The sequence below is a fragment of the Candida margitis genome, assembly GCF_024628925.1.
Source record: "Candida margitis strain CBS 14175 chromosome Unknown scaffold5, whole genome shotgun sequence".
NCBI lineage: Eukaryota > Fungi > Ascomycota > Pichiomycetes > Serinales > Debaryomycetaceae > Lodderomyces > Lodderomyces margitis.
In genome coordinates, this window is record NW_026261914.1 from 1 (window position 1) to 25,330 (window position 25,330).

Sequence of the window (25,330 nt, forward strand, 5' to 3'; positions counted from 1 at the left end):
TTCAAGATTTCGGTGTCTAAAGCAACCTTTGCTGCTTCGCCCTTTCCATTCAGCTTGTCACCATCAGGCAAGATGCTTAAATTTTCTTTGATCCTCTTTGGATTCTCTGTTTTGACCAAAACAATGAATCCCTGCAAGTAAGACCATTTTAACAAAATCTCGGCAGGACTTAAGTTGTACTTTTTGCTGAGCTCTAATAACTCAGGGTCATCTATCTTGTACCCTTGAGTGAGTGGCGAATATGCTTCAGCCAAAATATTGTGGTCTTCTAAATATTTTCTGAGTTCGACTCTGGGTAACCATGGATGCAATTCAAGCTGATTGATCACTGGTTTAACCGAGAAACCCTCCCAGTTGAACAACTCCTCCAAATGTTTAATTCCGTAGTTTGAAACCCCAATGGACTTCACGTTTAACGTGGTGTTATCTGGATCAAGAACATAATCCTGCAATGCCTTGTACGTACCTAATCTCTTTTCGCGAGACGTTTTGGGTGAGTGGATAAGGATGAGGTCAACATAATCAATTACACTGACCTCGTCACTAATTTGTTGCACCGCCTTTTTTGTGTTTTCATATCCTTGATTTTGGTTTGCGATTTTGGTGGTGAACCAGATGTCTTTTCTTTGAACATCGGGATGGTCTTGGAGGAACTTTGCAACACCTTGCGCCACCTCATGCTGGTTCTTATAAGAAATTGCTGTATCAATGTGTCTGTAACCAGCTTCCAATGCATCGTATACAAGGGTGGCTGCTTTGTCCGCAGGGATCAAGTAGGTACCGAATCCAGCGACCGGAATATGTTGTCCATTGTTCAATTTATAGGTTGAAAATTTGTCAATATCGATCAGATTGGTCATGTTTAGTACTTGGTAAAGTGTAGTTGGGAGTATGGTTGAAGAGGAAATGAACGAAGTGAAAATCGATTGAGGGGATTTTCAATCTGTGACTCAACAAAATTGCAAATTCATCGGATTACATAATCGTTGCCTTGCACCCACACCTGACCATTGAATTCAATAGACAAATCTTAGCACCAAGAAATCAATTACGTTTTGAGAACTAAGAAGAAGTCTATAACCCAACATGAACAATCAAGCAGGAACTATGATTTGTCACTGAGGTACGGATCAGTTAGCAAGTCCCTTTTCCTCCTTGCGTCATTTTTACCACCTACAAATTGCTTTGAAAGTCCGGTGTTATTCTTTCCGATACTTGGTCGAGAACACAACTTTCGAAACCCGACTACATTAACACAGTTCATTGTAATTTGAAGCAATCAGATCTACAGGACTATAAGAAGCTACATTTTTCAACAATATTGAATTACTTTCGATACAGACTATTAATCAGTTCCTATTGTTTCCATTTGGTGATCATGTTGACAAAATCGTGACCTTGCTGTTTAGAGAAATCTTTTTCCAACTGAGTAACTTGTCTCAGTCCATCACCACCAGCAAAAGTTCCAGCTCCCCAAGGAGAACCTCCATGGACCTCCTCCATGTTTGATTGGCCCTTGAATCCATAACCGAATGGAACATAAATAATTCCATGATGTGCCAAAGTGCTTAAGCTGTTGATGACTGTCGTCTCTTGTCCTCCACCTGGTGTTCCAGTGCTTACGAACACACCGGCATGCTTTCCTCTCAATGCACCTGATGCCCATAATCCACCTGTACCATCCCAAAACAGCTTCCATTGTGCCGGCATATTACCAAACCTAGTTGGTATACCAAGCAAGTAGGCATCGTACTCAGTCAATGTGTTATTATCAGCAACAGGTAAGTCTAGCTTGGGCTTGGCATGAACCAACTTCAAAATCTCGGGCGATAACGTCTCTTTAACTTGAAACAAGTCAGCTGTTGCACCTGCGGACTCTACTCCAGCTTTAGCGGATTCGGCTAATGTATAAACATGGTGATATAATGAATATATGATAATTGCTACTCTAGGTTTGGACATGATGTTGAATTGATGGAAGGATTGATGTGCATCGTTGCTCTAGCAACGTGGGGCCTATTTATACACGACAAAGGTATTTCGCAATACAATTATGTTCTGTGTGGTGTTTTCTCTTGCTCCAAAGTACACAAAAGAGTAAACATTAATAATTGCAATGTAAACCCCTTACTAAAAGATTAATAATTAGTTTACGATAGTACATTAAAACAATTGTACCATGCTATGACAGTTACTAATCACAACAATCCTCGAAATGCTTAGGCTAGCAGCACAAGATAAAGCAAGCCGAATTTCAAATCGAAGATACGTTATCTCAATAAGGGTTAGAGACTACTATGTAAAAGTCGCTTCTTGCAAAGCTTAGGCTTAACAGTGGCTTTGCAGTTTTGTCTAACCTTCCTTACGACACACTTTTCTAATAGATTCTTAAAAAGGCTGAGTTTCTCGAAAGTCTAAGCGTGGCACATTATGTCTCCAAATTAATTGTACTCACCAAAAACCTATACGTCAGATGAGTGGTCCAAGACCACAATAATACCACCTCTACCCATTTTGTCCTAGAAACTCGTTTATATAATGGGAAAGAACTTCTTTTTAGAAAGTTTCTCCGCAGTCGGAAAGCAGAATATGCACAGTATTTCCCCTTTGGGCAGCAAAAGCCGCAGGGAACAGAAAACAAACTATTACGACAGAATAAATATACTCACCCCTATCTCTCGCCCCTCTCACTCTACCATAGTACACATTCGATTATGCAACCAACATCGATAGCCACATCGCTCACACTTTTTGTGACTTTGGCTTGTGGATTCTTTCTTCCAGACTTTAACTTTGTCTTGGAAGGCGTCAACAAGCTTTTGCCTGGAAAGTATCACCAAACTGCGCCATCAGAACCCACATTTGAGGAATACAAAGCAAATTTGATCAATTTCAACAAAGTTGTTCCTCACCACTACGTCGTCATTTTTAAGGATGACTTATCGCAAAGCCAGGTGGTACAATACACCCAATGGTTGGAACTGGAGTACAACAACATGTTAACAATGGTTGAATCAGCTCCAAAGGGGGTGCAATTCATGAAAAAGCTCGACTTTTTTAATGTCGAGGGCTATTTCCGCGGATTCGCTGGATTTTTTACTCCTGAAGTTATTGAGAAGATTAATAATGACCCTCATGTTGAGTTGGTCGAGAAAGACGCTGTTTTCAAAGTCAATGAGTTTGACATTCAAAAAGACGCGCCATGGGGGATCTCGAGGATTAGTCACCGTGAAAATAATGACGACAAAAAGTACTTCCATGATAATGAAGGTGGTCAAGGTGTTACCGCTTACGTCATTGATACAGGTATCAAAGTTGAACACGAGGAATTCGAAGGCCGTGCACAATGGGGTGATGCCATTGCCTTCCCCAAGATCAGGATTGATGGACATGGCCATGGTACCCACTGTGCTGGTATTATAGGATCCAAGACATTCGGGGTCGCCAAGAAGGTTGATTTGGTTGCTGTTGGTGTCATGAATTTGTTAGGATCTGGTACCACTTCCGACATTATCAAAGGAGTTGAATATGTTGTCAATAGACACCAAGAGGACGTCAAGAGTGGCAAAAAAGGTTTCAAAGGCTCAGTTGTCAACATGTCGATCGGTGGGGGCATATCAGAGGCATTGGACTTGGCCGTTAATGCTGCAGTGAAGGCTGGTTTGCATGTTTCTGTTGCTGCCGGTAATGATGATGCGGATGCTTGTCAATACTCTCCTGCAAGAGCTACCGGTCCAATCACCATTGGTGCCTCCAACATTGATGATGCTAAAGCCTCCTTTTCTAACTGGGGCCAATGTGTCGATTTGTTTGCTCCTGGTGAGGCGATTGAGAGTACTTTTATCTGGTCGGACTCGGCTGAGATGTCGGGAACTTCAATGGCTAGTCCTCATATTGCTGGATTACTAAGCTACTTTTTATCGTTGCAACCAGAGCAAAGCTCGGAGTATTTCACTGGTTTAATCGAGCCAGCGGCATTAAAGTCAAAGTTGATCAAGTACGGTACAAAAGGTGTTTTGACAGGATTGGATGCTACAACTCCAAACGTCTTGGCTTACAATGGAGCTGGCGGTAACTTGACCGACTTTTGGAATATTTAGATTTACAGCTTTTGTAGAATTTTGTTTCAGCGGTTTTCGCTTTCTAATCAGATAACTATATTATGAATTGCATTCATTGTAAATTATTCAGGCTTGTAAGTGATGCTCCTTGGTGACAAGCTGAATGGAAAGGGCGAAGCAGCAAAGGTTGCTTTAGACACCGAAATCTTGAAGGCATTGGACAAGCCCGATTCAAAAGAGGTACTCACTTGGGGCGGGGTTGATCCCACATTATATGACGATGAATGAGGCTCTGACACTGTGTAATATTTTGTAATTTCTAGAGGTACAGTACACTATTAGCAGACGATATACATAAGTCTCTGACTCTCTCGCGCAAAATTGACCACTGGGACATGAAAAATGAAAAAAGAAAAAAAAACACCCCAAGACATTCCCACGAACGCTTTCCACCGCCAGACTCCTCTACAAAAGATGTCGCTGCGATCAAATAAGCCAGTGAGGCAGGACTACATTGCCAAGATCAGATATGCCAATAGCCTACCCCCTCCGCCATTGAACCCAAAGTTCATTGAGTACAACACGACTACACCCATTTCCTCGAAAACGGAAGGTGAACAGTTACTATCATCGTTATTTCGTAAGGAAAACTTCCACAATCTTCTCGAAAGGATAGATGACCAATCGGGGCTAGAGTTAAACTTGATAAATAACGTAGGGTTCTTGGACCATGGCGATCAATCGAGCATTGGACAGCTAAAGAACAAGCCTGTCGCGTTACACCAGAAAGATAGGGCCTTGTTAAGACACGTTGGTATAGGACAGATCAAGAGAACCGATCAGGATGTGTCGTTTTTGCGGAGAACAGAGTACATTGCAGACCAGTCGTTGCTCAAGTCGGCAGCAGCAAGCACGCACACAGAGGAGAATAAGGTTAACGAAAAGTTGAAAAACAATGAAGAGCACAGTTTGGATGCGGACCACCAATTAGAGGCAGTAGAAGAAAGCTTTAGTACAGCAGACGACTCACTAAACAACTTGTCCAACTTGAAACATCCTAGGAAAAGGCACGTGAAAGCAGTTGATGCCTGGCCGTTGTTGCCCGACACGTCCATGATGGACAATGTATTTATGAATTTAAGATTCTTGGGAAGCGCATCGATCAAGAGGGAGTTGGATGTGTTAAAGAGACAAGAAGGAGCAAAGTACAAAGACATGTACCAAAGACAGAGGCAGGAATCGGCCATATTCAAACCAATCAATTCGCAAGATGGCGAGTGGATTTCAATGTTTGAATTGAATGACGAGGAGCAAGTGTCAAAGCTACACCAGAGTTTGCATTCAGATGCAGCCGACGAGTCCACCACAGACTATGCCTTCAAGTATGCGAAAAACTACGACATGCATTACCAGGGGTACACCAACCCGCACCAGGAACTAGCTGTCAGGTTTATTCCTGTCTCAGACGAGCCAGCTGCAAAAAAGAGAAAGGTGGCCCACTATTTGCCGGTGAGCGGTAAAATAGAACTAAGGAAACACAGAGCCTCGACAAACTCGGAAATCAACAAATTCATCAAGGAGAGGACATACGATGGTATTCTGTTCAAGTTGAGAGAACCCACAACTACTGAGTTGAAAGGCATGGACAGAGTAAGGTCAGAGTTTGATCCGATGGAATACGAAGGTGGCGATGAACTTGATGACGAGGATAAATATATCTAGATTAACGACTAAGAAAGCCGAAAAACTTTCTCTTTTTCTTTTCTTCAACCGGCTTTGAGGAAGGTTTTAAGGATGGCTTTATCTCAGTCTTGGTTGTGTTGGCGTTGGTTGCTTTATCGTGCCGGTTCCTTTTCTCGTACTTCTCTTGCATCCTGCGAGCTATTGCTTGGTCTTCCTCTTCTTGCAACTGTCTCAGCAACATCAAATCTGAATCAAACGTCTCTATTTCTTGACCAATATCTTGATTAATGTCCAATACTGGCATAAAATCACCGGTGAAAAATATATCGTCTTCTCCGGAAACAGAATTTAAGCTCTGCCACACGAGCCTACTACTCTTTGATTGGAACGAGGAGTCAGTAACAAGCAAATAAAATTCATTTCTCGATTTTTTAAACAACGTATTAAAATGGTTGTTTCTGAAGAAAATAATAAACTGGGGTGACGCCAAATCGAGATCTAGTTTGTTAAGTCCTTGTATTGTCAATTGAGAACAAGTGGCGTCCAACCATTGTCTGATGGCGTGTTGATTCTCTACCACCGTTGGATTTGTATCCTGCAAGAGTAAATAATCTTGTACCTTGTCAAATGTCTGAAGTTCGTGTAAGATTTCAAGTGGAGACTCATTTGCATGTTGGTTATCGACTTCGTCGTCAGCATATCCCAGAGTTGCCACCCCTGAAGCATCCACTACCCATCCGTGCTTGAACCGCAAATCAAAAATCTCAAATAGTGTTGTAGCCAAATCCTGGGAGAAATTTCCATCGGTTAAGTTAGGATCAACATCAAGGCCGGTGTGTAGCTTTGGTAATTGTTGCAATATATGATCAACCATTTCCGGAGTGATAATCGATACATCCTCTGAATAAACTAAAAGTAAATCAGCGACAAGACTCAATACATCGTCCAACTCAACCGATCTTGATTTGTGATAATGGGCCACCAATTTCGATTTCAAGTTCTTGATCCCTTCGTACTGCTTCTCAGACTGACTTAAAAGACCATTGTCAGGTTGTGAATTTCTAAAGTCAAATTGTAAAATTAGGGTATTCACCAAGGCTATGAGAGGACATGGTCCATTTTGATTTTGTAACAATATCGGTGTTGTCGTACTGTCGTAGTTTGTTCCACTCACCGACCATGAAATCAACTTTATGGGGAACACAACCTTTAGTTCCAAGTTGCTGGTTCCTTCAGACATTGGTGATAAGCAAAAAGGATAGTGTTTTCCAAATCTAAATCCCAACAGCCGACGTTATTATCACCGAAGAATTACTGCGGTCCAGAATAATATGCGCTACCATGGCGCTGTCAACTATCTTGGCGGCATGACAACTTTGCATATGACTACATATCGGCGAAACACTGTAGATTTCTGTGACTTAGATCTTTCATTAAAAAAAAAATCTTCGATTTTGTGGTACTATCTATACAAGTAGATGAATAAACTGGCCAACAAAACTCCAATGAATCCCAACACAGCATTTGTGTTAAAAGTCTCCTGGTCGATCCTAACTTGCATACTATCATCGATGGATTTCCGCCCCTCTAGAATCTTATTAATAGGCCCTTCGGAAATGCGAGCACCTTCAGGAATGGCGTTCTCAGAAGGAAACATTGATTCGCAAAACTGCTCAATCTCCCCACACTTTATACCTATTCTCAAATAGTTGGGGTCTCTCACTGATGACTTATGGTTAATCACCTGGATATAGTGTCTGAATATTTTAACAACTCCTGGATAAGTTCTACTTTCCAAAATCAATTTACAAGTGGTACCTTTTCTGATCTTTACCACGCTGTGCAATACTTTTGGGTTATTATAGACTTCAGCTAATGTTGCAATTGCCATGACCTGTGGAATAGCACAAAAGGAAAATGTTGAGGGATCCTTGACCAACGACAAGAATTCCAATACATGCCTCACATGACTAAGGGCATTCAAAACAAGGTCATTGATGCAGGATAACCCTTCAAACTCCATTGACTCATTCTTGTGGAATTTAGGCAAGTCACTGGTGTACTTGGACCAGATTTCTTTTGGCCAAAACGATCTACCGTCCAACAAATCTTCATGGTAATCTCTGATAATGTTTGTCTTTTGCAAAAAAAGGCCCATTGAATTCGATTTTTCGAAATTGTCCTCAACTAACGAATTGTCGGAAAACTTGGCTAATACCATTAACTTTGTCAACCCTTCACCAACTAATCCAGCAACATAATGACAGTACAAGTTGTAATCCTCAATCGTTTCCACTCCATTGAGATTAAAATTCTCATCCAAGATATAATCAGCCATACCGTTACCCATCTTACGAGTAATGTCTTTGACAATCTCCTGGTACTGTGGCTTCAAACCGTGATAGATTTCTAGTATCTGATCAAACTCAACAAGCACAACCCTATCCTTTTCTTTTGGCCCATTTCCGTCGAAAGTCCAGTCTTTTGAGTCCAACTTTTCGTAAAAGGTACGTAACAAAGGCACCTTGATCTCTGGATCAATAGTCATATCATCTTCAATTGTGTCCAACGCTCTCAATACAAGGTAAAAAATCATGATGGCGTCTCTTAGTTCTGGGTGCAACTCCTCAATAACCGCCGCAAATGATCTCGAGGTAAGGTTTAACAATTCATAGCACCTTTTCAAAGCTGGCGATTGGGAAGTAGGCACCTGATGCAACAGTTGCCTGAAACCCGTTAATTGGATCACCGACTTTAATTCATCCGGGTGGAGAAGTAATTGTAAGAATTTGCCCATGTTTCCGTGGATGAAGCTCCTAATCGGATTGATATCTTTTGGCAAGAGTAAATTTTATCATCTCTCGTATACGCGACGAATAATTTTTTTCTTTTTCTTTTTCTTCCAGTTTTGTTTTTTCCTCTTTCCTTTTACGATGGTAACGCGTTTATTTAAAAAGTCTACACTGTACTAACAACAGCTTCATTTCGAGTTTTCAATCTTTTCAAACCATTTACGAGCAGCTTTGATATTGTCGAGTACCAAAAATTCCTCATTCTGCTCTACTGCTGTACCGTCTAAAACTTCTTCTTTCTTTTTCAACACAACCATGATAAACATATTCTCTGTCAATACGTCAAGGTAAAAAGTTGTGCCATTGCTTCCTTTGATAATCAAGTTATTAAAGTTTGTTCTCAACTTGGATATCGACTGTTTGTATGTTTTGATAATATTGGAAATCTTTTCAAATCGTTTTGGATCCAACTCTTCCGTCTCCTCCTTCTGGGAGCTGCTTTTGCCATTGGTTAACTTGTGCTGCTGTTGTTGTTGATCCGGTTGCGCTTGTTGTTGCTTAATCGAAGCTGTTGATGAAATTACAAGAAAGGTAGTCTTTTCAAACAATATAATCTCTTCGGCGTCTAAGATCGAGTTGAACTTGATTATATTGCTGTTGAACAAATTGATATTTGGTATTAGCGAACATACAATCTGTGACCACGCCTTGTATAAACTCTCATCCCATATACTCGTGGGAAAACCAACAAGCTTGAAATGATAAGGGTTACTTATTTTTTGTAACTTGTCCATCATTATCGTGAATAATTCCTGCCTCTTGTCAATTTGAACAAGATCCATCTTGTGCAATAGCACAAAGATCTTTGCATCGGGACTATACTTTTGCAAGTTGGTCAAACTCTTCACAAATATTTCAATATCCTTATTAATCAGCTTGCTCTCAACATCAAATACGTGAATCAAGACTTGCACCATTTTGAAGATATGGTCTTTTTGATTAGTGAAATAGTTCTCCATGAACACATCTTGCCCACCACAGTCCCACAAAGTAAGGGACATGTTGCCTAGAAACCGGAGATGTGACAATTCAACATCCACAGTTGCTCCTAATCTTCGTGTATCAAATGCAGAGTAGTTGGAAAAGATAATTGAGCGCATTGACGACTTTCCTGAACCAGAGCGGCCCATAAGCAAAAGCTTTTTCCTTGATGTTTGCGACATGATGATAAAGCTCAAGAGGGAGTGTGTTGTCCAAAGGAAAGTTTATCGTCCGTTCGGTTACTCTTTTTGTGGTGAATGAGAGCATCTAATTTTGTACGCTACCGATTCTACAATACATCAACATACTTACTACACACTTTATCCACCAACATTCTCAACTCTTGCTTTCTACCTTCGTCACACCACGAGCCATTAATTCCATTCAAACTAATTTGTTTCCATTGCTCCAAGTTGAATCCGAATCTTGTGTGCACTGCCACATAATTATCCAAAATGTAGCCACCGAAATAAGCTGGATCATCGGAATTGATGGAAAAAGGCACACCTCTTTCTAAAAACAAGTCAATGGGTAAATGCCCCACATCTTGAACCACTTGCAACTTGACGTTGGATAAGGGACATAATGAAAGCATAATCTGTTCCTCACTTAACCGCTTCATCAACGATTCTGAGTGCTTAGAGTTTACACCGTGATCGATTCTTGTAACTTTGAGTTTATCTAAAGAATTTTCAACAAACGTATAATCTCCTTCTTCACCAGCATGTGCGGTCAATGCAACTTCGGGAAACTTCAGCCTCAAAAGGGCATAGCATTCTTCAAATAACTCAGGGGGAAACGGTTTTTCACTCGAGTCTAACCCTAACCCATGTATAATACCATCTTGGTAATACTTGTCGGCCGATTCAATCACCTTGAGACCATCTTCACTGGGTAAATGTCGTAACAAACACATGATCAACTTGTTGGTGGTTCCAAAGGAGGTTCTTGCATCCTCACACGCGTGGCTAAGTCCGGAAACCACTACATCTAAAGAGATCCCTCTCTCTAGATGACCTTGCGGGTCGAAGAAAACTTCAGAATGTAAACAGCCATCTGCTGTTGCCTTGGTGAAGTATGCCATCGCCAAATCATAAAAGTCTTGTTCCGTGACCAACACACTCATGCCGATGTAGTAGTGATCCAAAAAGTCCTGCAAGTCAGAAAAATTGTCATACCTCGTTTTGCACTGCTCGATGGTTGGAGGGAATGTTGGGGGTAATGTAATATTGTTTCGTTTTGCCAACTTAAATAGTAAATCTGGTTCCAATGTTCCCTCGAGGTGGAGATGATGCTCACATTTGGGCAACTCCTTGAGGAACTTTTGCATGCAATCACTGCATTCGTATTTTGTCAAAGTCATGTTTCTTTCAAAGTACCATCAGTAAATATTTCCACCCTATGGTATTCTTATACGAGGCTCATCTCAAAATTTCACCTTTGAGCAGAAAGGATTTTACTCGATTTTGTGTCACTATTGTATCTAGGCACCAGGTCTTCTCGGAGTCTCCGCGGGAAGCAAAATGTAGTCAAGAGTTGTTCTACCCCTTTTGCTAATGAAACATATAAAATTGACTCTATACACCTAGCTACTCTTGTTTAACTTCTGGTCAGCCCAGTTTGGTAAAATGAATGAGGCTTCGTGAATTTGCTTGTTGTAATATTTCAAATTCTTTGCCACAAATTCATCACTCCAATCGAACCTGGCTGGCTTTCTAACGTTAGCATTAGCATCCTTTGAGCATACCATGAAACCAATTGATCCTGATGGGTAAGTTGGGATCATAGTGTAGGCATATTCTGCAACAGGAAAGATTTCTGCACAGTCCTTCTTCAACTTGGAAATGATATCCATGTGGATCCAAATATTTTCAGCTTGAGTAGTAATGACACCCTTTTCGGTCAACGCATCTTTCAACAATTGAAAATACGGCTTCTGGAAAAGTGATTCAGCTGGTCCCTCAGGATCAGATGAGTCTGTGATAATTACATCGAATTGGTTCTTGTACTCTTCCAAGAATTTAAAACCATCTCCAATATGAACCTTTGTTCTTGGATCTTTGTAGGATTGGGACATTTCTGGCAAGTACTTTTTCGAAACTTCAATGACGGTTTCGTCAATATCACACAACCAAGCTTCTTCAATACTTTCGTGTTTCAAGATCTCTCTCAAAACACCACCATCACCACCTCCAATGACCAACGCCTTCTTTGGGTTTGGATGAGAGTTCAAAGCCAAATGAGCAATCATTTCTTGATAAGAAAACTCGTCACGCTCAGTGCATTGGATGCAATTGTCCAATACCAAAACATTACCATAAGTCTCAGATTTGAACACCAAGACATCTTGGTATTTAGACTTTTCAACATGTAAAACTTTGTCAACTTTCAAGGACATGGCTTGACCTGGCCACATGGTATCCGAGATTTCTGCAAACCAACCATCCTTGATTGATGGGTGAGTTAATTGTTCTGACATGGTTGATACCTGACTAATTGTGGTCGAGAGTTTTCTTCGAATTTGTGAAAAATTGTGAAAAATTTTTTGCAAAAAGCGACAAATAATACGCGGAGAAAAAGAGACCACGAGGTGGAAGAGTTTAGTCTTAAGCAAGATATCCAAAGAAGTAGTAAGCGCCTGACCCCTCGCTAGTATTTTTTTTTGCCCAACACGCTACTGCTAAACTACACAACTCAACAGTCAGGTCAGCTTCGTACAAACCACAAGCCTTTGATTAGCCATGTCACATCCAACATCACAACCACCGGAGGAAAACGTGTCACAGCTAACGCTATCTCCTGCTTCAGAGCTTTCGGGTTTCGAATGGTGGAGAAGGACACTACTGTACCAAACTGGCCTTGGGTTCACAGCACAAGACCGTGCACAATATGTGTATGATTATCAAAATCGCAATCTCGAAGAAAAATGCCAATCTTGCAATGAAAACCTCGAGTGGGTGTTGAAATACTCACCCTCTGTCATTTTCATGATGAACCATATACGAAAACTAAACAAAGACAACGAACCAATTGACCCCCAGTTTATCAAATGTGCTACATGTGATTTCACAAAGGGCGGTGGATTTGACCCTAATTCGGGAATTTTATTGTGCAGTAACTGGATAAGATCAAAATGGCAACTAGAAGACATCTTGACCCATGAGCTAGTGCATGTTTATGACTACATGAAATTCAATTTGAATTACAACAACTTGAGACATCACGCTTGCACGGAGATACGGGCATCAATGTTGAGCGGTGAGTGTAGAATATGGGCCGAAATTAAAAAGACGGGCTTGGGAAATTTCGGTAAAAAGTTTCAAGACTGTGTTCGAAGAAGAGCAGTAATATCGGTTAGTGCCAACCCAGCTTGTCGTAATACGAAAGAGGCAGAAAGCGTGGTGGATATTGTTTGGAGAAGTTGTTTCAACGATACTAGACCGTTCGAAAGAGTCTATAGATGAGAGGAAAAGAGACTGATTATAGCTATGGCAATTGTAAATAGATTAATGTGCTAATTGCTCAAGAAGATGAGAAATAATGTCCTTATCTCCGCTTGTCCATAACCGTTCCCTTAGTTTGCTCTTTCCCCAGTACCTTCGGCGAATAAATTTTCCCGAAAACGCTTTTTCATTTCCCAATTTCGACTGCATGACTTAAATTGCTAGTTATTGTTCATCTCGGAGTTAAAGAAGATTATTAAATCGAGGAACAAAAGTATATTTACGGAGCTGGTGTTGTTTCTCTCACTCCGGTTCAATCGATATAATCCCCAACAAAAAAATAGAATCAAAAGAGAAAAAGAAAAATACGAACATTCTGGATTATATATATATATATATATAAAGCAACTCAGAGTCGTAGCAACCAATTAGATGGTCTTTAAAAGCAACATTGTTTTCTCTGATATCAATTTGCATCTCACAAGTGCTAGGAGAAATAGTTGCTTAAATCAGCTAAAGATAACTCCCTGTTGAGATCTAATTTTTCAATAAAAGCAATTATCAACTACAGATTCAGCTGCAATTCTTTTTTTGTCGGACAACGGACAAGATACTACGCCCCGATTTGCACAATCTTTGCAACCTTCACCCAAAGATCCCAATTGATTAACAATGATAAAAAGAATGGACACTGGAGATAAATTAGATTCCATATCTGACAGAATCAATCGCAGGGATTTGCTCAATATCAACAACGACTACAATGCATCATCCAGTGATACTGATGAAACGGAGTCATCCACTTTGGAGAAGGACCCAGCAGACTTGTCTGATGTTACACCACCAATATCGGGAGTTGCTGAGCCTTCAAATCTGTCTGGTGATGGATATTTCAGACGAGGGTCTGGCACAAACGTTTCGAGATCTACTGGCAAAAAGACACCCAGCAGTCCACTCGCCAATGGCAGCCACGTAAGATCACGAAAGTCACATGCCTCGAGATTGCCTCGTGTAGGTAGCAGTAGTCTGGATATATCCGACTCAGATATTACGTTGGGTGGCTTGGTAAAGTACGTTTCTGAGCAAGACCATCAACGGCTTTTAAGGAGAAAATCCAGGTCAGAAGATGGGACAACAAAAGAGAAGAAAAAGAAGGAAAAATATCGCTTGAGATTCGGAGACTTGTCATTCACGGGTAAAAGTACCATTCTTGACTCGCAGGAATTCATCAAATCAGAATTTTACGGATTTTACATCTTGTTTTGGTTATCGACTGCTTTTGCCATGTGTAACCAACTTGTTCACATGTACTTTGAAAGCTATCCACCGTTTTGGAAATGGGAAATTGTTCAGATTTTAGAACGTGATATATTTAAAGTTGGTTTAACTGATTTGGCAATGTACTTAACCTCGTACTTCCCATTATTTCTTCAAATTCTCTGCAAGAGAGGTTGGATCAGCTGGAAACGTACTGGTTGGGTGTTGCAAAGTACTTACGAAACCGCATTTGTTGCCGTATATTTGTGGTTTGCTCACTACATGCAGTATCCATGGATTGCAAGGGTGTTTCTTGTGTTGCACAGTCTTGTGTTCTTAATGAAGATGCATTCGTATGGCTACTACAACGGATATTTGTGGACGATTTTCAGCGAGGGCTTGTTTCTGGAACGATACTTTTTTCAGTTGCAAAACAATGAAGTCGAACTCCCCGAGGGACATGATTTGGACCACACTATTGGTATATTAAAAAGCAGTATCGAATTTACAAAGTATGAATTGGAGTACCAATCCCAAGCAACTACAAATAAGCCAGAGCAAGACGATGGGAAATATGAGGGTATTGAGATTAACTACTCATTTGCCGAATTGCAGGAGCGAGGTTTGATTAAATTCCCTCAAAACATCAGTCTTTGGAATTATTTTGAATATAGTATGTTCCCCACGGTGGTGTACACCATTCAATACCCCAGAACTCCCAAAGTCAGGTGGCACTTTGTGTTTGAGAAAGTTTGTGGGATATTCGGGCTTATATTCCTTATGGTATTGGTCGCCCAGCACAATTTGCTTCCAATTGTTAAACGAGCTGGTGTAGCACGTAAGCTCCCAGTACAAGAGCGTGGTGGTCAATACTTTTTCATTTTATTGGATATGATCCCACCATTCCTCATGGAATATTTGTTCACTTTTTTCCTTATTTGGGATGCTATATTGAATGCGCTTGCTGAGTTGACGTTGTTTGCAGACCGTAACTTTTATGGTCCTTGGTGGTCCTGCACTGACTTCTCCGAGTTTGCCAGGCTTTGGAACAAGCCAGTCCACAACTTTCTTCTTCGTCACGTTTATCACTCGAGTATAAGTGCATTGAAAGTAAACAAGATTCACGCAACCTTGATCACATTCATCATATCCAGTGTAGTTCATGAACTAGTGATGTATGTAATTTTTGGAACCTTGCGTGGCTATTTGTTATTATTTCAAATGTCGCAGATCCCATTGGTTATGATGACGAGGTCCAAGTTCTTGAGAGACAAGAAGGTATTGGGTAATATAATTTGTTGGTTTGGATTTATCAGTGGACCTAGTATTATATGTACATTATACCTAGTGTTTTAGAGAGTTGATTAATTTTTTTAAGAGATGTGCGAATTTCCTTAGAGGGGTTTCTTGAGCAATGTTACTGTGTTTGATGCGTATCGACTTTTCATTAACTGATGCGCTCCAACTCCTCTTCAGATCATACGATGTCTGTCAAAGTGTTCTATTCAAAGTTATATCCCTCTTATTCATTGCCGGATCTCCGGTTGCATTTCCGTGTTTTTTGTTTTATCTTTTTCTTTTATCCAATTTTTCTAACCGTTGAATTCGTGAGGGGCAATAAGCATACATCGGTAGTTCTTGTTTTTATGGAAACCTTCACAGGGATTGGGAAAAAAAATATTTTTGTGTAGCAAATTATGTCACAGCAATTAAATTACTACTTTTGGCTTTCCGAATTTGCCCTTTCTATACGTTGCAAAACAACCGGTTTGTACTTGGCAGTTGTGCAATAACTGAAAACAAACGTTTCCAGTTTAAACGATCTTTGGTAAAATAAAACATATTCATAATTTTGCAATTCGGCAAAAGAGTAGCATCAAAAGTGAAGGAACTTTTCTCCAATCATGGTGCCAAATTTTGTTAACACCTTACAACAGGAGGCATCCATTTACCCACAATACCGACTATTAAGAAGTTAGATTTTAGAGTTACAGCTACGCTAGTTTGTATAATCAATTCGTTTCCCAATGTGGTAATTCTGTCAAAAAAATAAAAATTTTTTAGTCCAATACACAATGCGAATAAAAGCGGACTTTAGGGTTTCCTCGGTGTAAAATTCCGCTCTTAAGAGCCACACCAAATTCTTTTTTAAATCTATTGAGTTGAATATGTATAAATATAAACATATCCACCCCTGTCGACACTGACACGTACTATGGGCTAAATCTGTCAGACTCTTTACTCCTCACACATACACACACACTGTATTCACAACCTATTCCCTCCATTGTAACAGTTCTTACCTGAAGATGCTGTTCAAACCACCCATTGGGTTCTTCGATACCGATAAGCATTACACCGCCACTCATGGTGTCTTAAGACTACTTCTCACAGCCAACAATGATCCTGATGAAGGTACTGGGGTGTATTGTATTGTTGATCAAGCACACGGGCTCATGGGTCCCAAAATAGCGCAAACTTTGATTAATAATGTCATAGGAAAACAAATTGATTTGCTAGGCCGGTATCCTTACAGCAGTGATATTGCACCAAGTATTTTGTTTGCAACAATATTTGGAATAATCGCCTTGTTGCATATGTTTATATTTGTCATGAATACTTATCGAGGCCACTACTTCTTTTTGAGTTTACTTTGGGCATTCACGGGTTTGCTCAGATGCGTATCATTTGTGTATCGAGCCGTTTGGGCCAAAGACATTATCAATGTGAGAATGGGTATTGCTGATGAAATTCTACTAGTTATTCCAACTATTTTCTTAATTTCGGCTAATTTGATTCTAGCACAAAGATTATTCACGTGGCGACACCCAGTTGGTGGTAACAGAAAACTATTCTGGTTCTTCATGTTGTCGCTTTACTGCATTGTTTCAATTTTGTTGGTTGTGGCTATTGTTGCATCGGCTATACCGTACATGTACTTTCTTTCAACATCGCGGTTCAACGTGTACAAAAATTTGAACAAGTTTGTGTGTATCATGTTGATTTCGTATACTTTGACGGCTTCATCATTGATTGGGTTGAGTTTCTGGTTGCCCACCATGAAGGATGAAAGGTTATACACATATCAACCCTGGTGGATTGAGAGTTTCGCGCCATTTTACTTTGTCAGGAAAGGTGCTGCGCAAGAGGCAGAGAGCACATTTATGAAACGAAATTCAAACCATCGACATGCCATTAGAGTCATTGCAGCTACCCACCACCACTACAATATGGTAGAGGGGTTGACCAATCAAAGAGGTGACTTGAAGCACAATGTGTCGCTAGTCATCGTGATTATTTCAACAATTGGGGCATTTGTACCAGCTATTTTGAGGGCTGTGGTTGTCTTCCAAACCAGACAACAAAAGACCTCCTCGCCTGCTGCAGCACCAACTTCCATGTACTTTTGTTGGGGTGTGTTTGAACTCGCCATGAATTTGTCTTACCTAATTGGAAGAGCAGACTTGAGGTTTTACAGGCCTGATGTGTTACCAGCTCAAGTGCGAGCCATTATTACGGCAGAACAATCGCAAATGGTTACACCTACGCAAAGTGACGATGAGCATGAAGAAGAAGAGGGAGAGGAGGAAGGAGATGCCGACGACAAGTACTATGGTCATTATCCATACAGCGATGATGACGATGATGATGGATTTGAATTCGGTGATGGTCCCAAGTCTCTGCAATCAAGCGACGATTTCTTCTTCGGCACCACTCCTCATCATGAACGAGATGTACAATTCAAGGAAAAGGCCAATAGTATGGACTCTCGAGTGTTTACACCAAACCAAAGAACGTACACGAATACTCCCGCCAATGAACTTGAGAAGAGACTAGATGATTCCGATGATGAATTCAAATTTTAGATATTTTCAGCGTCATTTGGCTAGTTCAAATTTCTGTCTGCGATTGCTACATCGCCATATTTTACATTATTCCAATTCAATTCTTGAGTACGTTGTACTTAATGCTTACGAGATTCCCCTTTTTTATCAGATATTAATTAATTTAATATCGAAATTATAAACTTATAGAAAATATGTGCTATTTACTTTGCTATTAGTAATGGATGAACCAAATTTAGTGAACCTTTTCTTGGAGCAGCATCTCTGCATGTCATGTGGACTGTCATAACAAAGACATTTAGACATGGTAGGACCTATCGCATCGCACACGAAACACATGCCCTCCCAAGTTTGTCAAACAAAACGAGTTGTCATAGTTTAGCCCCCTTCCCACTTCAAGCTTTTGTTAGCATGATTGCCAAAACAAGAAATGGTTATGATTTTTTTGAAAACTTCCTAATAGAGTAAATTACACAAAATACAATAACTTTAATTTTTTTCTATTTTTAATTAGCCCTGTAAGTACGTTAGTGCTGCAGACACACAGCATATATATTCATATCAGCATATGCCAACAAATTTAGAGTCATGTGAGATGTAACAATCACTGAAACAAAACTAAAAAGGTGACTCTGTAAAGCGTATTTCAATTTCAAAGCAAGCAACGACTTTGTTCAACAGCTATTCCGTACTTGTAATGAGCTATCATAATGAAATTGTCTACATTGCCGCTGCCAACTGAGAAGCCTAGGTAACTCATTAAACTGTATTAAAAGATGGGCAACTTCTAAAAATAAGTTCAAGAGTGCTGAGGTTGTTACGTAAAAATCAAATTGTTCCAAACTTACACAAAGTTACTTGATCTTGGAAAAATAAAACTTAAACAAAAGAAAAATTATTATACTCCACTTTGTCAAATTTCATTGTTCATTGACTTATCTCCGGTGAGTTTGGAAGGAAGTGCCCAGAATCAACGGCTTTAAACACATTTCCCACGTAAAATCCTTTCATGAAGTGCAGCTCTTCTTAAAAGAACTCCGAGTCGTTACTTTTCATGTGAATGAAGTGGTCAAGCGGTAGCAGGGACTGTTTTGTTTCAATCATAATTGCAATCAACTTGTATTCTACTGAAGAAGATCTTTGAAGCGTTTACAAAAGCGGAGATTTATGAGTAGGTATTTTGGTTATGAGAACCTTCTGTTTGGTTATGAGAGGTGCAGATTAACCTAGAATGTGTGCTTTTGTCAAAGATAGTCATTTCTTATTGGGGTATTGCATTGTTGAATCTGTAACACTTTCCCCTCCACTAGCCTGTCCAGTCCCCACTTTTGTACCCTGAAGTTCAGTTCATTTTTTGCTTATGCACTTTTGTGTGAATCATTCAACCAACAACATTATTGCCAAAATTGAACCTTTTTGTTTTCTAAATTCGCCTTATGAACTGAAATAACCTTTGATAATACTGCCATGTTACAAAATATATAAAATACGTTTGGTTTTTAACTTTATTACATGGCCCCTCATTGTAAAATATGATAATCTCCCAACTAAAAATTGGAATGTAGTGACCTACCACCTTTCAATGTATAAAAGCAGATGTGTTCCCATTAAACTGACTGAAACACAGGTAATGCCGCTTTTCTACAAAGTTGCACCCAAAATATATCACAGATAACACTTGCCAACAAAGTTAGGCTGGCCCAAAAACAACAAAATACTCCATTAGCACAACAGTGTATCATTAATTTGTCACATAGTTGATCGTGGTCACATATTACACCTGTCATCTTTATCACAGCATATAACATTATCAAAGTAACTTTGTCACATCTTAATTATAATGAAAAAGCTAATTTATACAGCCTCACACGGGGTCGGAAAATTAGTTGAAGAATCACTTTTTAATGGGGCTTCAGAAGGAACTGGAGTTGTTAACATTCTTATATGGGGAAGAAATGTGATTGGATATAATCTTCCTCCGGAAATTATTGACTACTTCATCAGAACCCAAAACAATTTGTTTGGTTCGTACCCTAACAGTGACGATAAGACACCCAGTATAGTCTTTGCTGTACTTTTTGCAGTAATCTTCATCATCCATATAATCATTTTCATCATCAATACTTCCAGAGGACACTACTTTTACTTGTCACTTGTGTGGATCTTTTACTCTGCCATGAAGATTATTGGATTTGGATTGCGAGCTCAATGGTCTAATGATATAACTCAAATCACTCTTGGGTTGACGAGTGAAATTTTCTTGATTGTGCCGGCAATTATTATTGTTTCAGCAAACTTGATTTTAACACAAAGGCTATTTACATGGAGACACCCAGTTGGTGGTTCACGTTTGTTGTTTTGGAATTTCATGATTTCAATTTACGGACTCGTTCTCATTCTTTTAGCAATAACTATAGTTGCATCAGTGGTTCCGTACATGTACAACATTAGCTACAGCTCCTACAGGAACTGGATCCACACCGTCCAGTTTACGGCAGTCTTGATCATTGCATACTCGTTGACTTCGGTTGCATTGATTGGATTGAGTTTTTGGTTGCCAACAAAAAAGGATGAGTTGAGATATACTTATCAACCGTGGTGGATTGAAAGTTTTGCTCCACTTTACTTTGTGGAGAAGAATGCTGCCCAGAAGGCAGAGCGTGGGTTCATGAAGAGAAACTCCAACCACAGACATGCTACACGAGTCATTGCTGCCACTCATCATCACTTCCACAGTGTCAAGGGGTTGACCAATCAAAGAGGTACTCTCAAACACAATGTATCTATGGGAATCCTTATTGTAACCACCATACTTATTCTTGTTGGTGCTATTGGAAGAGCTATAGTTGTCTTTCAAGCTAGACAACATCGTTTTGCTAGTCCGGCTGAAAGTAAGTGGTTCATGTATGTTGTGTGGGGAGTTTTTGAAGTGATCATTATGATATTCTACATTGTTGGCAGAGTTGACCTTCGCTTCTACCGTCCTGATAGGTTGCCATTGGAGGTTAGACGCATCATTACTGCTGAACAAACCTACTATCCAAGTTCTGACGAAGATGAAGAAGGGTTCCATAGAGACAAACCTGAAACATACGAGAAGATGCGTCGTGATGAGATTGCCCATGGCTACAAGAATTCAGAGTCAAGAATGGAACCAGCACACTTGTATGGACGTGAACCAGACTATGAAATGGGAGATGAAAAAGAATCACAATTTGATGATGATGAATTTGATGACGTTGATTCTAATGACTGGGACTTTACTGTGCCCAAAAATGAAAAAGAAAGCAGCGGCTCAGAGGAATTCAATGGAGGTGACTATGCCCACAAATATGATAATAAAGCTTACAACCACGAAGGCCAGGAGAGTATAAATCATCAGAGCTACGATGATGGACGGTACAATAACCATGATCAACATGCACATGCTCCCTACCCCACGAATAATGACGTTCGGGAAACAGATGCAGATTCAGAGTTCCACTTTTAGTTTAAGATAATGAAAAAAAAAAAAGAAGTTAATGGGAATTTAGAGTGAAAGAGGGTAGCTGGTATACCCTCTATTTATTTTGAAATTCAGATTAGAATTGTGTATCGTATTTGTGTAGAAATCTAAAAATATTTGCGCTATTGACTAGCAAGAAGTAGTAGAGAGCCATACAATAGAGATTAGGAGATGAAGCAGAAGTTTGCTCGGCTTTATTTTGAGGTGTGTTTACAATTCAGTAGACTCCTTTATAGCTAAACGATGAATGGTTCTTATTACGAGTCAGCCGCACTTATTTCTAGATCAAAGTTCAAAATTTCCTCTTTGGGTAAGTCACCTAAAACAGACTAAAAAAAACTACGCATCCCTTTGCCGAAAAGGTTTAACTTTAAACGAATCTTAATTTGGCCTGGGGAGACGAAAAAAGTAAAACAAGTGGGGCAGAGGAAAAGGTGAGAGGATCTTTTGGCTCGACCAAAACAGTTTCACTTTTCCTTTGGTTAAGAGCCCTTGGCATGATCACTATTGACAGGACAATCAAGCTAGCTCAGGTTAACTTCACATGACAGGGTGGAAGAGAAAAAAAATATGTCAGCCAGGTTTTGCATAGATATATAATATTATCACCTTAGATTATGTAATATATCAGGTCTTCACGGATTCCTTGATGAAGAATTTTTGGAAAAGCACGGAGAATTATCCTAAATGTAAAAGCAGTGACCATGTCCTATTGTTGTCGCAGAAAACGTGTATCTTTACTGCTTCTCCTCTCTAGAAGAATTCTCCTCATTTTATTTTTAACAAGGATTGTTAGGAAACTTGGCAATCGGAAGCTTCCAACTTTAAATAAACAAGGACAGCATCATTGAAAGACGGAACGCAAGTGGATGTGGCTTTTATCCGTGTCCGTCCTAGTCCTCCTGAAAATACTCATCGTACGTTTCTAAACTGAGCTTTTATATTTAAAATAAATAAAAACAAATTTGACCATGAATTGCTGTTTTCAGTTGAAGGTGGGGCAACATTCAAACTATTAGAACAGAAATATCTTTGATTATGCATTGCGCTACCAACACTTTATATAATAAAGAAGTGGAGTAAATTTATTATTTGATTTCTCTTTTTTCTGTTAGTGTTTAACCAAATGATTACACAAAATATTTTGTTTAAATACTAATTAGTGTAGATTTAGTTACAAAAAAAGAAATTCCTTTTGATCAACAAAAACCCAAACAGAATTTTCTTCAAGCACATAATTACCCAATTTGAACAAATGGTTAAAAAATGGTTTACGAAAAAATAGAAACTTAAGCAATTAGATATACATATGTATATATAAGGATACAAGTCCACTTTGCTAGCTTTTCCATATGAAAAAAATGTTTGCTATAAAGTTATCATAAAGTCTTTTACCAATAACAACAACACCACATTCTTTTATTTTTAATCTTTCACTTTTATACCCCATCGGACCCACCCCATTGCAGGACATTGGAATTTAATAGGCACTTTTGAACTTAGTCAAGTGATACCATCATCGTGCTCACAGAACACCTCCGATCTCATCTTGCATACAAAATTTAATCTAACCTTCTAAGAGAAGTGTAAATCATTACAACCACTGACATTATTGTCACACTAATCCAAACGCCCTGTCTATCTAGATTACTTGTATCACCTAATATACAGCAGAAGACATACATATCCACAATGGTAGACAACGTATATACCCCAAGTACCGGTGTAATGGGTCTACTATTCACCAGTGCACATAACGGTGCTGAAATTGGTACTGGTATCGATCCATTATTAAGGGAAGCAAGAAACTTGTTGGGCTCAAAAATACCCCAGATTTTGATTGATTATAACATTGGTACCCAGATCAACTTGTTTGGTAGTTATCCATCAAGTGGAGATTTTGCCCCCAGTTTGGTATTCTCCATCTTATTTGCAGTAGTTTTTGTCATTCATACTATAATCTTTATCATCAACACTTCAAGAGGACATTACTTTTATTTATCGGTTATCTGGATGGTGTATTCAATATTCAAAGTAATTGGATTTGCACTTAGAGTCCAATGGTCGTATGATGTTACTCAGGTAGCTGTTGGATTGACGAGCGAGGTGTTTTTGCTTGTGCCTTCCATCATTATTGTCTCTGCCAATTTGATCTTAGCTCAGAGATTGTTTACCTGGAGACACCCTGTCGGAGGTTCGAGAACATTATTCTGGAGTTTTATGATTAATACCTACATTTCGGTCGTGATTCTTGTTGCAATTACTATCTTGGCGTCTTTTGTTCCTTACTTGAATTTCCTAAGCAATTCATCTTATAGAAGCTGGATCCATACTGTGCAGTTTACATCAGTCACAGTTATTGTTTACTCCTTAACTTCGGTTGCATTGATTGGATTGAGTTTTTGGTTGCCAACAAAAAAGGATGAGTTGAGATATACTTATCAACCGTGGTGGATTGAAAGTTTTGCTCCACTTTACTTTGTGGAGAAGAATGCTGCCCAGAAGGCAGAGCGTGGGTTCATGAAGAGAAACTCCAACCACAGACATGCTACACGAGTCATTGCTGCCACTCATCATCATTACAACAGTGTCAAGGGATTGTCAAACAAGCGAGGAACTCTTAAGCATAATATATCCATGGCAATTCTTGTTGTTACAACCATACTTATCTTTATTGCTGCTATCTGTAGGGCAATTGTCGTGTTTCAAGCTAGACAACATCGTTTTGCTAGTCCGGCTGAAAGTAAGTGGTTGATGTATGTCATGTGGGGAGTTTTCGAACTCATTGTTATGATTCTCTACATTGTTGGCAGAGTTGACCTTCGCTTCTACCGTCCTGATAGGTTGCCATTGGAGGTTAGACGCATCATTACTGCTGAACAAACCTACTATCCAAGTTCTGACGAAGATGAAGAAGGGTTCCATAGAGACAAACCTGAAACATACGAGAAGATGCGTCGTGATGAGATTGCCCATGGCTACAAGAATTCAGAGTCAAGAATGGAACCAGCACACTTATATGGACGTGAACCAGACTATGAAATGGGAGATGAAAAAGAATCACAATTTGATGATGATGAATTTGATGACGTTGATTCTAATGAATGGGACTTTACTGTGCCCAAAACCAAAGCAACAAGCTCTAGTTCTGATGAACCAAATGAAAAATACCCGCCGTACCCAGTTTCCGAAAAGCATGCAAGACATAGTTCTGATAATGAATCAGAGTTCCACTTTTAGATACCATAATTTTCATGTAGTAGTTAGAGTAGATAATATATATATGTATTTATATTTGTGTGACTGATCGTATCTAGCTTCTCTTTATTCTGGCATTACTGTCCTACGAATTTGTGAGGACATAATTACTTTGTTTTTGCTTTTCTTTTTTTTGCGTTAAATTTTGTACAAACTTTACAGCGATAAACGAAACTCATACGAAATCAAATTACGGTTGTCAGGTTCGACAAATGTATAACAAGTGTTGATAGATGTAAGGTGATATAAAGCTACACCCCACTATACCGCATCTATCTTGTGAAATTGTTCATTACTATGCCGCTTCTTGAGCTGTTGTAACTAGTAACCGCTTTATGACTTTTATACTGCATATAAACAGGTTACTTCTTCCCCTCCTTTTTTAAGAACTTTTGCAACACATATTAAATAATATACATATATATATATATATATAAGCATAAAC

General features: G+C 39.4%; 14 protein-coding genes across 14 annotated transcripts; 7 read left to right on the forward strand and 7 right to left on the reverse strand. All coding sequences in view use genetic code 12, as the record gives it.

Moving 5' to 3' along the window:
• Positions 1–860, reverse strand: CANMA_005160 (uncharacterized protein; the record flags this gene model as incomplete). Its single annotated transcript, XM_051817512.1, has 1 exon — positions 1–860. A coding segment is annotated over one exon (860 nt), but the record flags the coding sequence as incomplete, so codon positions are not given.
• A 496-nt stretch (positions 861–1,356) lies between these two features.
• On the reverse strand, positions 1,357–1,962 carry PST1 (Pst1p; the record flags this gene model as incomplete). The annotated part of the gene is made up of 1 exon (XM_051817514.1): positions 1,357–1,962. One exon carries the CDS (start codon positions 1,960–1,962, stop codon positions 1,357–1,359), a length of 606 nt encoding a protein of 201 aa, XP_051669095.1.
• A 752-nt stretch (positions 1,963–2,714) lies between these two features.
• On the forward strand, positions 2,715–4,100 carry PRB1 (Prb1p; the record flags this gene model as incomplete). The annotated part of the gene is made up of 1 exon (XM_051817515.1): positions 2,715–4,100. The coding sequence occupies one exon, from the start codon at positions 2,715–2,717 to the stop codon at positions 4,098–4,100; it is 1,386 nt and encodes a 461-aa protein (XP_051669096.1).
• Positions 4,101–4,535: 435 nt separating this feature from the next.
• On the forward strand, positions 4,536–5,783 carry CANMA_005163 (uncharacterized protein; the record flags this gene model as incomplete). Its single annotated transcript, XM_051817516.1, has 1 exon — positions 4,536–5,783. The coding sequence occupies one exon, from the start codon at positions 4,536–4,538 to the stop codon at positions 5,781–5,783; it is 1,248 nt and encodes a 415-aa protein (XP_051669097.1).
• Position 5,784: 1 nt separating this feature from the next.
• On the reverse strand, positions 5,785–6,984 carry CANMA_005164 (uncharacterized protein; the record flags this gene model as incomplete). The annotated part of the gene is made up of 1 exon (XM_051817517.1): positions 5,785–6,984. The coding sequence occupies one exon, from the start codon at positions 6,982–6,984 to the stop codon at positions 5,785–5,787; it is 1,200 nt and encodes a 399-aa protein (XP_051669098.1).
• Positions 6,985–7,206: 222 nt separating this feature from the next.
• ERG9 (bifunctional farnesyl-diphosphate farnesyltransferase/squalene synthase) lies at positions 7,207–8,541 on the reverse strand (the record flags this gene model as incomplete). Its single annotated transcript, XM_051817518.1, has 1 exon — positions 7,207–8,541. One exon carries the CDS (start codon positions 8,539–8,541, stop codon positions 7,207–7,209), a length of 1,335 nt encoding a protein of 444 aa, XP_051669099.1.
• A 183-nt stretch (positions 8,542–8,724) lies between these two features.
• GTR1 (Rag GTPase) lies at positions 8,725–9,759 on the reverse strand (the record flags this gene model as incomplete). Its single annotated transcript, XM_051817519.1, has 1 exon — positions 8,725–9,759. One exon carries the CDS (start codon positions 9,757–9,759, stop codon positions 8,725–8,727), a length of 1,035 nt encoding a protein of 344 aa, XP_051669100.1.
• A 107-nt stretch (positions 9,760–9,866) lies between these two features.
• Positions 9,867–10,940, reverse strand: AAH1 (adenine deaminase; the record flags this gene model as incomplete). Its single annotated transcript, XM_051817520.1, has 1 exon — positions 9,867–10,940. One exon carries the CDS (start codon positions 10,938–10,940, stop codon positions 9,867–9,869), a length of 1,074 nt encoding a protein of 357 aa, XP_051669101.1.
• A 222-nt stretch (positions 10,941–11,162) lies between these two features.
• Positions 11,163–12,056, reverse strand: SPE3 (spermidine synthase; the record flags this gene model as incomplete). The annotated part of the gene is made up of 1 exon (XM_051817521.1): positions 11,163–12,056. One exon carries the CDS (start codon positions 12,054–12,056, stop codon positions 11,163–11,165), a length of 894 nt encoding a protein of 297 aa, XP_051669102.1.
• Positions 12,057–12,318: 262 nt separating this feature from the next.
• Positions 12,319–13,041, forward strand: CANMA_005169 (putative metalloprotease; the record flags this gene model as incomplete). The annotated part of the gene is made up of 1 exon (XM_051817522.1): positions 12,319–13,041. One exon carries the CDS (start codon positions 12,319–12,321, stop codon positions 13,039–13,041), a length of 723 nt encoding a protein of 240 aa, XP_051669103.1.
• Positions 13,042–13,692: 651 nt separating this feature from the next.
• ARE2 (sterol acyltransferase) lies at positions 13,693–15,633 on the forward strand (the record flags this gene model as incomplete). The annotated part of the gene is made up of 1 exon (XM_051817523.1): positions 13,693–15,633. One exon carries the CDS (start codon positions 13,693–13,695, stop codon positions 15,631–15,633), a length of 1,941 nt encoding a protein of 646 aa, XP_051669104.1.
• A 953-nt stretch (positions 15,634–16,586) lies between these two features.
• CANMA_005171 (uncharacterized protein) lies at positions 16,587–18,143 on the forward strand (the record flags this gene model as incomplete). Its single annotated transcript, XM_051817525.1, has 1 exon — positions 16,587–18,143. The coding sequence occupies one exon, from the start codon at positions 16,587–16,589 to the stop codon at positions 18,141–18,143; it is 1,557 nt and encodes a 518-aa protein (XP_051669105.1).
• A 1,819-nt stretch (positions 18,144–19,962) lies between these two features.
• On the forward strand, positions 19,963–21,612 carry CANMA_005172 (DUF3112 domain-containing protein; the record flags this gene model as incomplete). The annotated part of the gene is made up of 1 exon (XM_051817526.1): positions 19,963–21,612. One exon carries the CDS (start codon positions 19,963–19,965, stop codon positions 21,610–21,612), a length of 1,650 nt encoding a protein of 549 aa, XP_051669106.1.
• A 1,707-nt stretch (positions 21,613–23,319) lies between these two features.
• On the forward strand, positions 23,320–24,867 carry CANMA_005173 (DUF3112 domain-containing protein; the record flags this gene model as incomplete). The annotated part of the gene is made up of 1 exon (XM_051817527.1): positions 23,320–24,867. One exon carries the CDS (start codon positions 23,320–23,322, stop codon positions 24,865–24,867), a length of 1,548 nt encoding a protein of 515 aa, XP_051669107.1.
• Between the last annotated feature and the right edge of the window lie 463 nt (positions 24,868–25,330).